Source organism: Neophocaena asiaeorientalis, unplaced genomic scaffold (assembly GCF_003031525.2).
Source record: "Neophocaena asiaeorientalis asiaeorientalis breed wild unplaced genomic scaffold, Neophocaena_asiaeorientalis_V1.1 scaffold308, whole genome shotgun sequence".
Taxonomy (NCBI): Eukaryota; Metazoa; Chordata; class Mammalia; order Artiodactyla; family Phocoenidae; genus Neophocaena; species Neophocaena asiaeorientalis.
The window spans coordinates 2550231-2566101 of record NW_020172768.1 but is presented as its reverse complement, the minus strand read 5'-3'; the positions used below and the strand labels follow the sequence as shown (position 1 = coordinate 2566101).

At 42.9% G+C, this 15871-nt stretch overlaps 1 protein-coding gene across 1 annotated transcript in view; it reads left to right on the top strand.

Annotated features, from left to right (window-relative positions):
- CDON (cell adhesion associated, oncogene regulated) overlaps window positions 1-12235 on the top strand; it is a 99746-nt gene extending 87511 nt beyond the window's left edge. The window contains exons 20-21 of the mRNA XM_024740841.1: window positions 8216-8490; window positions 9083-12235. Of these exons, the coding sequence (XP_024596609.1) occupies window positions 8216-8490; window positions 9083-9246 (439 nt within the window). The 3' untranslated portion in view covers window positions 9247-12235. The remainder of the gene's footprint in view (window positions 1-8215; window positions 8491-9082) is intronic.
- Window positions 12236-15871: the final 3636 nt, after the last annotated feature.

Genomic DNA, 15871 nt, shown 5'->3' with positions numbered 1-15871 from the left:
GGATCTTCCTGGACCCGGGCACGAACCCATGTCCCCTAGCATCGGCAGGCGGACTCTCAACCACTGCGCCACCAGGGAAGCCCCTATAAGAGCATCTTAATGAATGTGATACATTTGCAGACACAGACATTTGCCCTTTTCTCTCTCTCACTTGTTATAGATTTGGGTCCCTTACATTTACGTATATACAGGTATTATTTTTGTGATTATCTGATTACTTTAGAAACTTTAGGGACTTCCCTGGCAGTCCAGTGGTTAAGACTCTATGCTTCCACTGCAGGGGGCGTGGGTTCGATCCCTGGTCAGGGAATTAAGATCCCGCATGCCACGCAGCAAGGCAAAAATAAATAAGTAAATAAAGCCACAGTTTTTTTTTTAAAAAAAGAAATTTTAATTAAAGCGTTATCAGTAAAAGAATTGTTTTACATGTTATATGCCTAATTATATTCAGAACAGGTATTATATTCCTTTTTTATCGACTATGACCTCTGTGCTTATATCTTAGCATGTAGCCCCCAAGTTGAAGCCATATTTATGTCAACACATGTAGACATCCAGAAATGAACTAAAAGTAAGGTGACTGAATTTTTTATATTTGGTTATCTACGTGGTTAATTACTGATGACTATGAGTTAGGGTTTGGCATACTAGAAAATTTTAAATCAGTTCGGTTTATCATGTTGAAATTTGGGTTATAATCATGTTAACAGTCTAACTCAAATGACGATGTTACTACCAGCACCACCCTGTTAATTAAGAGTCACAGTTTGGAATAAAAGTATGCACTGCTGTGATTTTCTATATCACTTACCTGAAAAATAGCTGCTAAAGAATATGTAATAGGAAATTGCACTTTTCTCTTGCTAAATATCTGTAATTTCTTTTAAAACATGTGTATTCTGCTTGTTAACTCCCAGCACATAAAACCAGGTGACAGTATCAGCCCTCTAATTACCATCCATCGTAGTTGGCCCTGGCTCTTCTGTCCTGACCATCCCTCGGTCCTGTCCCATCCATGTAGCTCACCTTCATTCTCATGGAAGTGCTCTACACTCAAACTGTTAGACTGCCCTTAGATTTCCTTTAAAAATCCCGTCCTTTGCTTTAAATTAAAGAAATGAGCAGGACAGAAAAGAAACTAAAAGGAACAAAACAACAGAAGAACTTAAGGCATCTTATTATCTGGTGAGTCTTCATTATTTTATGTCAGCATTATGAAATTAAATTCATATTAGATCTATATAAGCCAATTATTAACTTATAATATCTTGTGTTTAGGGAACTGCCCTGGTGTTTCAAATCCTGGCAAGTATATTTTTTTCCTACACCTTAACTTTACTTTTTTAAATGAAAACTTCTCTTTCTGACCTGATCCTCTTTTGTCTTTCAGGTTTCTAGCACCTTTGTATTACTTCCAGATTCCTGCAGAGAAATGGAACATCAAGCCAGAAGCTCACTTAGTTTGTTTTACATCATGATCGGGGATTTCATTAAGTGCCTGACTGTGCTCCATTGTGTCACTAAGAGCTTTCTCCGCCACCTAGGACGGGCATTGCCCGTCCTCCAGAAGACTGAATTTTAAGTCAGAGAACTTTGAAGCCAACAGGTAGAAGAAAGACCGAACAACAGAACTAGTATGGAACAAGGACAGAGATAACTACTATTGTGGTACAAAAATCTTAAGGGGTAAGTGTATGGTTCACTCTCACTTTATTTTTTTGGCCGTGCCGAGCGGCATGCGGGATCCTAGTTCCCTGACCAGGGATCGAACCTGTGTCCCCTGCAGTGGAAGCATGAAGTCTTAACCACTGGACTGCCAGGGAAGTCCCATGGTTCATTCTCACTTTAATCTACGTGTATTATCTTAGTTTTAGGTATGGTCTGTTATAAGGTATCTTGACCAATTAGTTTAATTGTTGCTCCTTGATAATAAATTTACTTGCTTACAGAAAAGGTTATTTAAAAAGTCTGATGTTCTAATGTTTATTATTTTTTCAGCATTTTTGAGGTCATACGATATGCCATTTACTGTGTGCTTGGTGCTGGACATTATGATCTTAATTAGAGTCTAACATGCATTAGTACTTTTATTACTTCCTAGACAATAAAATACTTTAGAACATTTTAACTCCAGTTCCTTCCCCAGTGTTTTGTTATTTTTGTCATGTGGTTTAATTCTATAAATATTTAAAATCCTTTAACACAATACAGTTACTGTTTTTTGCGGTCGATATTTAGTCACAATTCCCGACATTACCTTTGTTGCTATTCATCCCTTCTTTTTTACCAGTTTTTATTGGAGTATAGTTGATTTACAATGTTGTATTAGTTTCAGGTGTACAGCAAAGTGAATCAGTTATACATGTATATATAACCACTCTTTTTTAGATTCTCTTCCCATATAGGTCATAACAGAGTACTGAGTAGAGTTCCCCGTGCTATACAGTAGGTTCTTATTAGTTATCTATTTTGTATAGAGTAGTGTATATATTTCAGTCCCAGTCTCCCAATTTGTCCCTACCCCCCTTCCCCCCTTGGTAACCATAAGTTTGTCTTCTACATCCGTGACTCTGTTTTGTAAATAAGTTCATCTGTACCCTTTTTTGAGATTCCATATATAAGCAATGTCATATGATGTTTGTCTTTCTCTGTCTGACTTACTTCACTCAATATGATGATCTCTAGGTCCATCTATGTCACTACAAGTGGCATTATTTCATTATTTTTTATGGCTGAGTAGTATTCCATTGTATATATGTACCACATCTTCTGTATCCATTCATCTGTCGATGGACATTTAGGTTGCTTCCATGTCCTGACAATTGTACGTAGTGCTGCAATAAACATGGAGGTGCGTGTGTCTTTTTGAATTATGGTTTTCTCCAGGTATATGCCCAGGAGTGGGATTGCTGGATCATACGGTAGCTCTATTTTTAGTTTTTTAAGGAACCTCCATACTGTTCTCCACAGTGGCTGCACCAATTTACATTCCCACCAACAGTGTAGGAGGGTTCCCTTTTCTCCACACCCTCTCCCTCATTTCCTGTTTGTAGATTTTTCTGTATTTCTTCCTGTTGTCTGCTGGTACTCATTTTCCCTCAACTTGAAGAATTCCGTATAGTATTTCTTGTAGTAAAGGTCTGAGGGTTACATATTCTCCCAGATTTTTTGTCTGGAAATGTCTTCAATTCATCTTCCCTTTCAAAGGGTATTTATTACTGTTCATTAAATTCTAGGTTGGCGTTTACTTTCTTTTTGTGCTTTAACGATGTCATTCCATTATTTTGTTGCTTCTGTTGTTTCTATTGAAGAATCATCTATACAGCTGTTGTTCCCTTTCAAGGTGATAATGTCTTTTTCTTCTGGCTGCTTTTATGATTTTCACTTTGTATTTTTGCTTCCAGCCATTTAATTATTCACATTTGAAAGTATAATTTTCTTTGTATTTATTCTGCTTGGGGTTCATAGAACTTCTTAAATCTGTGGCTTGAACTTTCATCAGTTTTAGAAAATTCTTAGCCTTTAACTCTCCAGATATAGCTTTTATCCCATTCTCTCTTTTCTGTCCTCCAGAGAGATGCCAACTTTACAGGCATACGTTGGAGATATCAAGGGTTTGGTTCCAGACCACTGCAATAAATTGAATATTGCAATAAAGTGAGTCACATGAATTTTTTGATTATGTCCCAAAAAAATGTACATACCTTAATTTAAAAATACTTTATTGCTTAAAAAAATCCTAACCATCATCTGAGCCTTCAGTGAGTCATAATCGTTTCACTGGTGGAGGGTCTTGCCTCGATGTTGATGGCTGTTGACTGATCAGGGTGATGGTTGCTGAAGGCTGGAATGACTGTGGCAATTTCTTAAGACAGCAGTGTTTGTGGCACCTCAAAACAACTACAGTCAAAGGTCATTGATCACAGATCACCATAACAAATATAATAATAATGAAAAAGTTTGAAATATTTCGAGAGTTAGCAAAATGTATGACAGAGACAGAAGTGAGCAAACGCTGTTGGAAAAATGGCGCTGACCAACTTGCTTGACGCAGGGCTGCCACAAACCTTCAGTTTGTATAAAACACGTTATCTGCGAAGTATAATAAAGTGAAGCATAATAAAATGAGGTGTGCCAGCATATATTTTTGAGCTTTTTTCTATGCCTCGTATGCCTCTTAAGCTTCTTTCTATATTTTCCATCCTTTTGTGTCTGTGCTTCAGTCTGAAGACCGTGCAGAGACACGCTTCATGTTCAGTAAACCTCTAGTCATCTGTGTTCAATTTGGTCTTAACTCCATGAATTGAGCTCTTCGTTTAGGTATTCTACTTTTTAGTTTAGAAATTCCAAATAATAATTATTATTAGATTCTAAGTCTCTGTTAAAATTCTCCATCTTGTCACCTGTTTTCTTGAATATGTTCATCCAGTTCTTTTAAAATCTTTGTCTCCTAACTCAATGTCTGCATCACTTAGTTTTCTCTTGTTTCTGTCTCCAGAAATGCCACGTAATTTTTTACTGAATTCTGGACATTGCATATAATAACTCATAGAGTCTCTGGAAGATGTTTTCTTGCCCCAGAAAGGATTTACTTTTGTTTTTGGCAGGCAGTTAGGCAAGGGGCAGATCATTTTAACCCAATCAGCGATTGAGCTGATTTAATGCTGAGTTTCCCTCTTTTTAAAAGCCTTGTCTATTCCTGCTTCACTGTTATTTTTACAATGTAACCCTTCAAGGGTCCCAGTGAAAAGCCTGGGGGTGTTTACGGGGCCTCTTCTCTTTGGTAGGCTCTGAGCTCCAATTTCTGTCTTCCCAGCCCCAGGAAACTGCCAGAAGTTCTGCTCAGCTCCTTAGCCACTTCCTGCTGACGTCTTAGCGTTTCATCCTGCACTGAACTGGGCGGATGCTTCATGAGGAAAAGTGGTGCTGAAACTCACATTTACCTTTTTTCTGGAATCTCAGCCACTTAAGTGCTGGAGTAGCTCTCTGATGATTTTGACAGATTTAAACTAAAATTTCGCCATCGTTTTTAATTGCCAGGTTGCTTTTGGCAGGAGAGTTGTTCTGATATAATCAGCCATAGCCAGAAGCCAGGAACTTAATTTTTAAGAATGATTTCCAGCGAATCATGGTAGCCACATAGATTCCCCTGACCAGAGATATTTATGGTTTTTTGAAATCAGAATCCTTCTTACTCTCTAATTCCACAATTGCCATCTACTGTAATTTCCTCAATTATAAGACGCTTGAGTCTGAAATAGCATGGAGTAATACACACTGGTCTTTAGCTGGAATGTGGGAAGTACCCTGTTCTCATCAGCTATACGTCTATAGCCCATCTCAAAGTTGAGCGCTCCCAGTGTCTTTTATACCTTCTTATATTACACTTACTACATTATATTGTAACCATTTGTTTACTTTTTCTCCTCTGCTAGACTGAGAGCTGGAACCTGTTGTATTTATCTTTATACTTTCAGTGTCTACCACAGTGTCTGACATTTAGAAAGTATCAGCAAATGGTTTTAGAATAAAGGGTTCTTCTAAGTAACATTATTTATAGATATATAATATCTATTAAATTCTCATTAGTAGTAGTTTGAATGCAAAAAGATTTTTCCAGGAGTTCCCAGGTGCTCCAGTGGTTAGGACTCAGCGCTTTCACTGCTGTGGCCCCGGCTTCAATCCCTGGTCGGGGAACTAAGATCCTGTAAGCCATGCAGCACGGCCAAAAAAAACAAAACAAACAAAAAAAAAACAAGAAGATTTTTCCCCTGGACTTGCCCCATATTTTGGGTGAGTACCCTGTTTACAGTCTGTGGATTCTCATGAATTGAATACATTCAGGGGGATTTTCAGGTTCCCTGGGTGTTGCGACAGTGGAAGAGACTAATGAAGAAAGAGACTGATAACATGGACATTTTTAAATGGATGTCAAGAGATTCGTGTTCGCCCTCGTCAGCACCCCGGAAAAATTTTTTAAGTTCAGAGTTGAATAAAATGTACATCAGACCAATAAGGAATGCCACGCTTTCCTGGAGTCATGATCTGTCCAGCGCGGTGCTTTGATTCTGACTCCAACGAACTTTCTTCCACACCAGTGCTCCCTCCACTTTTTTTTTTGTTAGATTTTTTTTTTTTTTTACAGTACGCGGGCCTCCCACTGCCGTGGCCTCTCCCGTTGCGGAGCACAGGCTCCGGACGCGCAGGCTCAGCGGCCATGGCTCACGGGCCCAGCCGCTCCGCGGCATGTGGGATCTTCCCGGACCGGGGCACGAACCCGTGTCCCCTGCATCAGCAGGCGGACTCTCAACCACTGTGCCACCGGGGAAGCCCCTCCCTCCACTTTTGACTGCCTTAACACTTGCATGGGAACACAGATATTCTTTCAATCAGGTATATATCTTTCCTGTACTATTAAAAGTTAAAATTACAGTCATAGTAGATAATGCTGTAGTCAAATTATTCTGTGCAGATGAATACCTGACAGACATACTTTGCTTTCATGCCAGGTGACTGGTATCTGAGTTCTACTAAGTGTAGAGTGAATATATTTCTCTATTTGAAATTAAAGTTGGACTTATTTAAATTAAGGATTTGTTTTCCTGACAGATGTCTTATTCTCTTCCAGGTTCCGAGTCTTCATGCTTAGGATTTGGTATTTCTAATAACTTGAACCAACAGAAATGCTGGTAACAGTTGCATGGACTTCCTTTTACTGATTTTCTTATGCTCCAGAAGCATACCATCCCATGTTCAAAGGATGGAAGTCCAAAGAATTCTTATCTTTATTCCCTAACATGCCTAGCTCCATCATACTACTGGTCAGTCCTGTGTGTTTCCTACCTAACAAACCCAGATCAAAGCGAAATGAAATGTCTTCTCCAGACTTTTCTCACTCCTAATTTTATAAATAAAAAATATTTTTATTTTTTATATAAATACTTCTTAGATTCCAGTTTCTGTTAATGATGGACTAGCTTGATCATCCACAGGTAATAATGATGAAATTGGACAATTTGAAAGTATTGTAGAGTAACCAGAAACAGGCAGAAACTGAATAAATCTAACCTTGAAAGACAATGGGTGACATTTGTTTATGGGTTTTTGCCTGAGGGCATTCTCCAATCTTGGGTCAAGAACACAAACTGAAGGTGTTGAAGGATGGAGGTTGAGGCCAACAGATCAACCAGAAAATCAGAGGGAAAAATCCAGTTAAAAAAATTACTATACATGTAACGAAATAGGAAAATGTGATACTTACTCAAGGGAAAAAAATAGTCAATAGAAACAGACTCTGAGATGATCCAGATATCACAACGAGTAGACAATGACTTTAAAGCAGCTGTTACAAATATGCTCAAGGACTTGAAGATATACACACAATGAATTCACATGGGGAATTACATCTGAGAAATAGAAACAGTTAAAAAGATCAAATGGAAATTCCAAAGCCGAGAAGTATAAATAACTGGAATGGAAAGTTTACTGATAGGGCTTAAAATCAGATTGGAGAATACAGAAGCAAGAGTCAATGAACTGGAAGATCAATAGAAATTATCCAATCTGAAGAACAGGAAGGAAAAAAATTAGAGAAAACACATATCTTGGATGAAGGCAAGAAATAAAAGTAGGGCAGAATTGAAGTGAATGCTCAGTACTAATAAATTCTAGCAATTAATTCTAAAAAGAAAAAAATTGAAAAATAAAACCTGGATTTTGGGTGTCTAGTTCTTGTAGTGTTTTTTCCAAGAGTGAGAGGGAACATATCTGATTTCAAAACAGCGTGTTTTTGTTGGCTTTCTTTCATAAGGTCATTTCTCTCATATGGCCAAAGTTTCTTAGCTTTCTGTCCTCTTCCTCTTTTTTTCTTTCATTCCTTCCAGTGTGGATGGCCTTTTCCGTCTGTGTGCTATATTCTGGAGCTATTTAATTATGAAGACAACTTCTGACAGCAGACTAGGGCAAAGGAAACATGGGATAGGTCATCATATACAGTTCCATTCTTAATTGGTTTGCTTTTTGATGCATTCTCCTGTTGTATTTCACTTTAATTTTTGATATTTCAAATCATAGTGAATCATTTAGTTATTTCTAAGCATCCATCTTTCTTAAGAATCTATGAATACAAAATACCAAATGATATTTCAAAATGAGTGACTTTTAATTATTGATCCCTCTAGATACAATTCTATTTCTTTTGGTTTACCCTTTATAGGTGTTTCACCAAAACCAACAGCAGTTTCAGCAGCAGCCCCCTTCCTGTGGTCCCAGTGGTAGCACCTTATCCTCAGGATGGTTTGGAAATGAAGCCCCTCATTCACATGAAGATGCCTGTGTATCTGGCTTCCACAGTCCCCGACTGTGGTCAGTCACCTGAGAAGGGCATCAAAGATGACAAGGCACAAAGACCTGCGCAGCCTATTTGCTGTCAAGACAATAGAAATGAGACCAGCTCTGATTGTGTGGAAGTTGCAGCAGAGTTCAACAGAGGTACAGCAAGACATTATAAATCTTAAGTTTCTAGATAGTCTTCAGTTAACTAAGAACCGTATCAGGAAAGGTGATGCTTTCAGAATGTTCTGTGATCAACTCACGTATTTCTTAGATATTGGCGGGGGGGGGGATATTGGATACTTAAAAAAAAGTTGACTCAATAAAGAGTTCTTTGAAATTTTGTTATGCACACCATTCATCTCAGGTTGTTCATCCTGAGAACATTTTGGAAAATAAATCCAAATAGGCTTTGATTCAGTTTGTACCTGACAGTAGACTTGCTAGAAAGATGCATTTTGTGATCCTGAGCTTTTTCATTTGAATTGATTCTGGAGTTGTAGCCTCTCTTTAAGATGGTAATTTGGGGGCTTTTAAGGGGTTTCCTTTAACCCTGAGATGAATTGTACAACTGTTCATGAGAGCTCAACTTCATTTTAAACCTTCTAAACCTACTGTCTCCCTCAGATTCAAACTAAATGTAACTGGGCTCTGATCTTGCTCGTGATTCTTTCTTTATTGCTCAAGGTAATGTTTGTAGACTGCTTTGATAAAAATCAGCCTTTATCACTTCCAAACCTTTGTGTTTCAGGAGACAGCTGTGTGCCTTCAGAAACAGAGAACAAAATTTTAAGTTGGAATCCTCTTATTTTGCCACCTGTTTCAAAGGACTGCGCTGAAAAGACACCATGGTCTCCTCCTGGCATTCCTGTAGACAGCCCTTCAGGTGTCCTTCAGCAATCCCAGGAAACCTGAGGATGTGTCGGTGCCTCGTCATGTTTCCACTTCAAGCCAGTAACTGCACAAAACAGGCCTGGGGATGGACTGTGTGAAGGACATTAATTCAATTCAGAGAAAAATCGTTATTTATTTTTTGTAGTAGTAATGTCATATGAATGTATCTTAAAATGTGTGCCCGTTTATATTATTTATGCCTTAAAAGTTTCCCTCCCTATTTCTTCCTCCCCCTCAGTAGTAAACAACCTGGTTTGGCATAGTTTTCAATCATATGAGAGCAGTGGGATCATTCCACGTTGTCCAAGAGCCTCAGCGACAGTAAGAGCCCCTCCTACGATGATCCCACCTATTGGCTGACTCATCTAAGAGAGAATTGCACAGGCCATTGGAACTTTTCAGAAGGAAAGCTGTCTTTCACTATCATGTTATCAGACTTTCTGAGAACATTTGTAGTCAACCACAGTTGTAGCCTGATGTTTGTAATAGCAGATGTCTTGTGAGTTTGATGAGTGCCTTCCACAGAAGTGATAGTTGACCTATAGACCGTCTGCACATGGGCACAAGTTATGTCCAGCTTTCTAGGCACTAATCACAAAGAGTGTCATGGACATGGTGGTGGTTAAGTCTGGTTGGGTTATTGCAGAAGCAGAAAGGGAGCCAGGGCCAGAGAGAAAAAGAATGCCTACTAAAATTTTAAATTGCATTTGTTTATAACATGGTCACCATGGGGCTCTTTTTGACTGTTTCTAAGAGTAGGAGCAAAATAAGACTTTCAAGTAGTGACTGGAAGAGAAAGATGTGCATTTTAAGAAAAAAGGGAGGGTTCCAGGGGGACTATCTCGGCGGAGGCTCTCCCATTAGTATAGGATGTGTCATGGTACCACAGCCCCTGAAAATCGATGTTTTCTGATTTCCAGCTTGGGCAATACCTGGAAGATGGTAGTGTCAGAAAAGAATCTGGAGGTTTGAAGTTTCCAGACATTTTTTTCTGAATGTCATCATTGTAACAGGCACCTAAAGCTTCGATTAGCAGAGCTCATAAATCACAATTGTTGCCGCCTCTGAGTGACGAGGACGTTTGCAGCTGTCGTTGGAAGGCTTTTCTTCTCCACATCTAAAACAAAACAAAACAACACTCTAAGTGTATTTAATAGCTTGAGTCAAGCTTTATGGATCACTGCTCTTTTCTGGATCATGCCTCCCTTTGGGGAAGAAACAGATCCTACCTAAGAGTCAAGCAATTCCAGCGTAAGTGGAAAACTTTTACAGTTTCCCAACAATTGCAGTGAAATAGACTAGCATACTGTACTAATCGACTTTCTATATAAATGCGTCAATATCCCCTTACATATGTCTATATACTTTATAAATAGAACTGTTAGTGGAATGTGCTTTGTGAGCTGGGTCACTATGCAAGGATTACTTTGAGTAGAATGTAGTAGATATGATTTCATAGTCGGGTATCAGGGATGCTGCGGTCAAGTTCTCCATTCCAGACGTCCATGCCTGTAGTATACTGACTGGATTTATTCTTCACGTTGCTTAGATGCAGTTAGCTTTGGAGGGGGATAGCTGTGTCCCTTACTTCTGTGGCTAGCAAAGGACAAAGTCCTAGCACACAGAATATAAAGACATACCCTGTGTTGCCAGTCAAGTTACGGGCAATACAGTCACAAAGGGAGTTTTAGAAAACTGGGGAGTAAATGTTTGTAGGCAGTCATTTTGATTCAGGAAACAGAGGTGTATTAGCATGAGCCTTAGGTCATAAACTGCTTTTAAAGATCGACTTTGAATACGGGATTTGTCCACTAGGAAGAGAAAACAACTTTACCTTTAGGGCAATCTCATTGTGGACTGCTTTACTTATATTGTTAATAACGCTGTTTTAAGTGTTATCCCTTTTATTGTATTTTATTTATAAAAAATGCCTTTATATATTGAGATATATAAATATAAATATATATATAATTGCCTTCATGTTTAGGAGTTATGAGTGCTCTCTAACCGTGAGTTGTTCTGAACTTTTAGCCCTGCACAGTCACCCAAAACAGTCCTACCTAAAGTCACTTGCCAGGAAGTCAGAGGAAAGTACAGCGTGGGCGATGGCTCTAACATTTGTGTAGTAACTGCTGTGTACCAGGCACTGTGCTGGTGCTTGTTACTGCTATCTCAAATCTTACTGTTAAGACACATCTACAAAGTAGATGGTAAAGTCCCCAGGTCACACAGGTGAGCCACAGAGCCAGCATTTGGACTCACCTGGAGCTGTAATCTGAGCTCCTTCCGTTTTTCCATACTGCTTTCCGAAAGCATTGTGGTTCACTCTCCTGATGGAACTGGTCCAGTTCTGTAAGCCCTGGCACGCCCCGCCGTGGGATTCCTCGGATGCTCTAACTCCACAACGAGAGAAGCTGCCTCTGTCCTCCATGGGCAGAGCTCTGAGCTTATTGCCTGGTCTTCCCCGGAGCCCTCATTTCTCTCCCTGACGCCCCCTCACTACCATCCGCGCACGGGAATTTGACCTTCTCTCAGCGTAATAGTGATCCTGTAATCCGTCAGGCCTCTCTGTGTTTCTTCTCTTAGAATTCGCCGTGAGTCTTTGTTTTAGCATAAAACTCCCCCCACTCCTACTATATAATTTCACTAGCTCCTTTTTTTCCTTCTTTTGGTTATGCACTGATCGTCTGGTGATGGGTGCTCTACAAGATGTAAGTGAAATGGCGATGTTTTAAACCTTTTGAAGTGGTCTTTAGAAAAAGCATCTCTTTCTGGGTTTGGTTTTTGTTGAGTGAGTCCTCAAGGGCCAATACATCCTTACTGATTGCGATGCAAATCTCATTCCAGCTACAGTACTGCCAAGAAATTAACTTTATAACTGAATTTCATCTGTGTTGCTCTCTTTTAAAGCAATGACTTTTAAGATGCATGTTTTTGTATCATATTGAAAAATATGTTTTATTTTCCTTAAAGTGGTAATGTTTGAAATTGTACCTATTTTAAATGATGTAGCTTTGACAGGTTTTATTTTGTTGATTTGATTTTATATTAAAAGAGAATGCTGCTTTCATGTAGAGTAGCACGTGAAGATGGGGATCCTCTGATTGCTCCCTGTTTGCGTAAAGCTGCTTATAGCCTGTGATTGGGGTGGGTGTACATCTCACTCTGACATTTTTTGGACCCCTGTCCTCCCCTGAAAATCCCCTATGCGCATCCCAGAGCCCAGTGAGTTAATCCATTCTGTTCTGACTGCAGAGATCCAGGCCCCAAAGGAAAAAGATCCAGGACAGGTATTTTATGGGAGGCTGGGAAAATACGTGCACCAAGGAGCTCTGTCGAAGCAGGCAGACTCCCTTTGGGGAGCTCAGTATTTCTTTGGAAGGAAGCAAGAATTAGGAGAGAAGCAGCAGGAGAGTGAGGAAGAGGGGTCCCTTCTGAGACCTCACCTATTTTTACCGTTTACCTATGTCCCGGTGAACCCCAGGGTAGAAACGTAGTCTCAAGAAGCAGCTTTGCTTTACTGCCCTGAAAAACTCAGTGTCTGAGCTGCTTAGACCAGAAAGCCGAGAGGGACTTTTGCACGGGGTGGGGCCGCCTTGTTCTGTTGTATTCCCCAGATTTAAAAGAGCCTTCCTTGAACCTCAGCCCCCGTCCTGAGAGCTGTGAGGGAACTCGAAACCCCTCGTCTAATGAAGTCTGAATCTGTGAGAACCTAAGGAGAACTTAGTTTCTGTCAGTTTTCCGTCTCCTCTCGGGCGCCACTTTCCTGATTCCTGGCAGGATGATCCCTTGGCTCTCTCGCTGTTTCTTCTCATCTGAGTCCCCTGCGGAGGCAGCTCTGCTGACTCTTCCAGGCAGTGGAACAAGCACGCATTTGTGTTTCACCCAGATGTCAGACACGCACGCTTGGAGTCAGTGAGTCATGCTGGCGGCTGACAAAGTGTGACTTTGGCTTGGCCGGGTCCCCTCTCAGCCAGCTCCCCAAGCCTGGTGGCAAGAACCCTGTCCCGTCTCGTTGGCACGGACTCCAGGGTCTAGCAACTGTGAGGCCCTTTGCCCACGACAGGCTCGGTGCTATTCCTACATGAAAGGTGAAAGGGAGACAAAGGCCCTGGGCACCTGGCTCTGCTACCAGCCCTGATTCAGCTGGTCCTACAGTAGAAGCTCGTGTTCTTGGGGAAGGAACTTGGGATGTGGAAAGAACCAGACAAGTACATCTCTTGCTAGAGTTGAATGAAGGGCACACATGCCTGCAGATCTTGCTTCCCATCCCCTAGTTTCCTCCCAGTAGGGAAACCTGGAGCCCAGCTGAAGCCAGGTCAGCCTTTCCCTGTGGGAGCTGCAATCGGAATAATCCTCCACTGGTGAGAGCATCACGTGTGATTTATCGAGGGATTTCTCAGTTCACGGACTTGGTGTGGAAGCAGGCAGCTTGCTCCTACGGCACCAGACACTGGTCCCGGCACCGTGGTTCTCACTTGCCCTCGGACAGCCGGTTCGTCTTCTCCCCAGTCGTGTGTCTTCCTCGTCTTTCCACCTCTGTCTTCCACAAGCTGGGCCAGGACTTGTCTCATAATCAAGTCACTTAGAGGCCCTGCAGTTGAGCCTCGTGCTGGTTGTAAAAGCCGGATATTCAGTGGGAAGGGGTAGCTGGGGTCTTAGCTACCTTGGCTTTAACACTCAGTATGACCGAGGGGGATGTTCCCGTCCCCACCTTCTCCCCTAAGCGTGTTGGCACCTTCCCCTTGAGGCCTCATGGTTTGGCAGTCACTGTGATGGTGACGTTTACTGGAGCCCCCGGGGATTCTTGTGCAGGATGCGAACCTGGGGTGGTGGGTGGTGGTTCAGTGCCTACAAAGAACAGACACAAGCAAAGGAGAGAGAGATGCCCTGGGGGTGCCCCAGATTGTTCCCAGAGGACAAGAGAGACTGAGCATCACGCGTGAAACTCAGGACTGTTTCCTGGCTTTGGGGATGAAATCGAGCTTACCTGTCATTGCCTCGGGGCCACCCCTTGAACCCTGATATTGGTGACTTTGCTCCCTGAGGGTGAAGTGTGAGAGTAAAGTTAGTGGCAATTACACTCTCCCAGCCTTCCTGACCTCCAGAATGACTGGGCTTCCATACTCACCTGGGAACAGGCAACCGCCCAAGGCCGGTAGGAAGAAAGGGAAGAGGTGCGTTTCTTGAGCAACCAGCACAGGTGTTGGGAGAATAACCCTCCCTTCCCTGACACTCAGGAACCCAGAAGGGGGTGGCCCTAGATGCCCGAGGTTGGGGGTTGGAGTCCTGATGGACATCTAGCACTGGGGAGAGGTCACAACTAAGGAAGAGCCTAGATTCCTTGCCCAGGGGAGACTATATCTTATGGGGCCACCTTACAGGGTCAAGCAACCCTGCCCTTGAGCTTCCCACTCACAGGGGAAGGTGTCCAGGTGCCGGGCAGCATACTGGAACACCAGCAGAGAGGTCACTGTTGCCACTACCATTCCTGTTCCTGCCGCATCCAGCACTGCAGGATAGGCGCTGAAGGGGGTAGTCTGCTAGGTGGGGTTGCACGGGATAGGTTTAGAGCCACTGCTGAACTTGGCAACAGTGGCTTATAGGGTACCAAGCAGGCTGTGCCCTGCTCATCCGGTTCCCCCTCTACCTGAGGTGGGTCATCAAGAGCAAGCCTCGACACAGAGAATCTGGAGACCAGGTCTCTCCCCAGGAAAGAGATGCTCTGCGTGCCTGTATTCTTGAGGTTTTGAGTCCCCAGCCAAGTCCCCTACATCTGGCACGGGAGGCAGCAGGCCAGTTATCTCGGCAGCCTGGGGCTGAAGGAAAGGATGCCTTAACGCAAGGAATTCCCAGCGTGGAGAAAGAGCAGCAGGAAGCCAAGAGCCCACCTCTGTCCCAGGAGGTGAGACTGAGGCGCAGAGTCGGGCCCCCATCCTTATTTAATCACCAGCACCTGCACCTCCCCTTTTCCTATTTCTTCTGATTCAAGCCGACTGTGGCTCCCACCCCTAGGCCTGGGCCTCCAGAACCTCCCCGGGAGGGGACGGAGGGGAGAGACAGCAGTGGGGGTCACCTGAGGGGAGGGTGCAGAAGAGGACAGAGGCTGGGGGTGGAGGGACTCAGGAGGAAGGAAGCGAAGGGACAGAGTCGGGGATGCCATGGGGACAGGAAGATGCCCCCGAGTTCGGTTCGGTGGAGCAAACCTGGGTTGCTCCACAGCGCTAGCCTTACGGCACCTGGTGTCTTCACCTCAGAGGGGTATCCAGCTGTGCGGTCATTCAGAGCCAGGACGTGGAAGGCATAGAGGACCTCCGGGTCCAAGCCCCCCGGCCGCCGGCCACTGCTCTCCGGCTCGATGTCACCAGCTGCGGTCTCCCAAGCCCCAGGAAAGAGATGCTCTGCGTGCCCCTGGGCCTCGGGCGGCCCATGGCAGCTGCACCTCGCTCTGGCGTCTCCCGTAGGTCAGGCGGCTGACGGTGAGGTGACGTTGGGGGTAGCTGGATATCCCGGGGCGAGGGTGGGGACACACGCAGGCGCGTGCGCACCTACCAACAACCATGCGGTTTTGGTGAGAAAAGCTGGTGACATGCAGATCGGGGTTGTAGCGTTGACCACTTCCGTGTAGTTTTAGTCTGTGTTACCC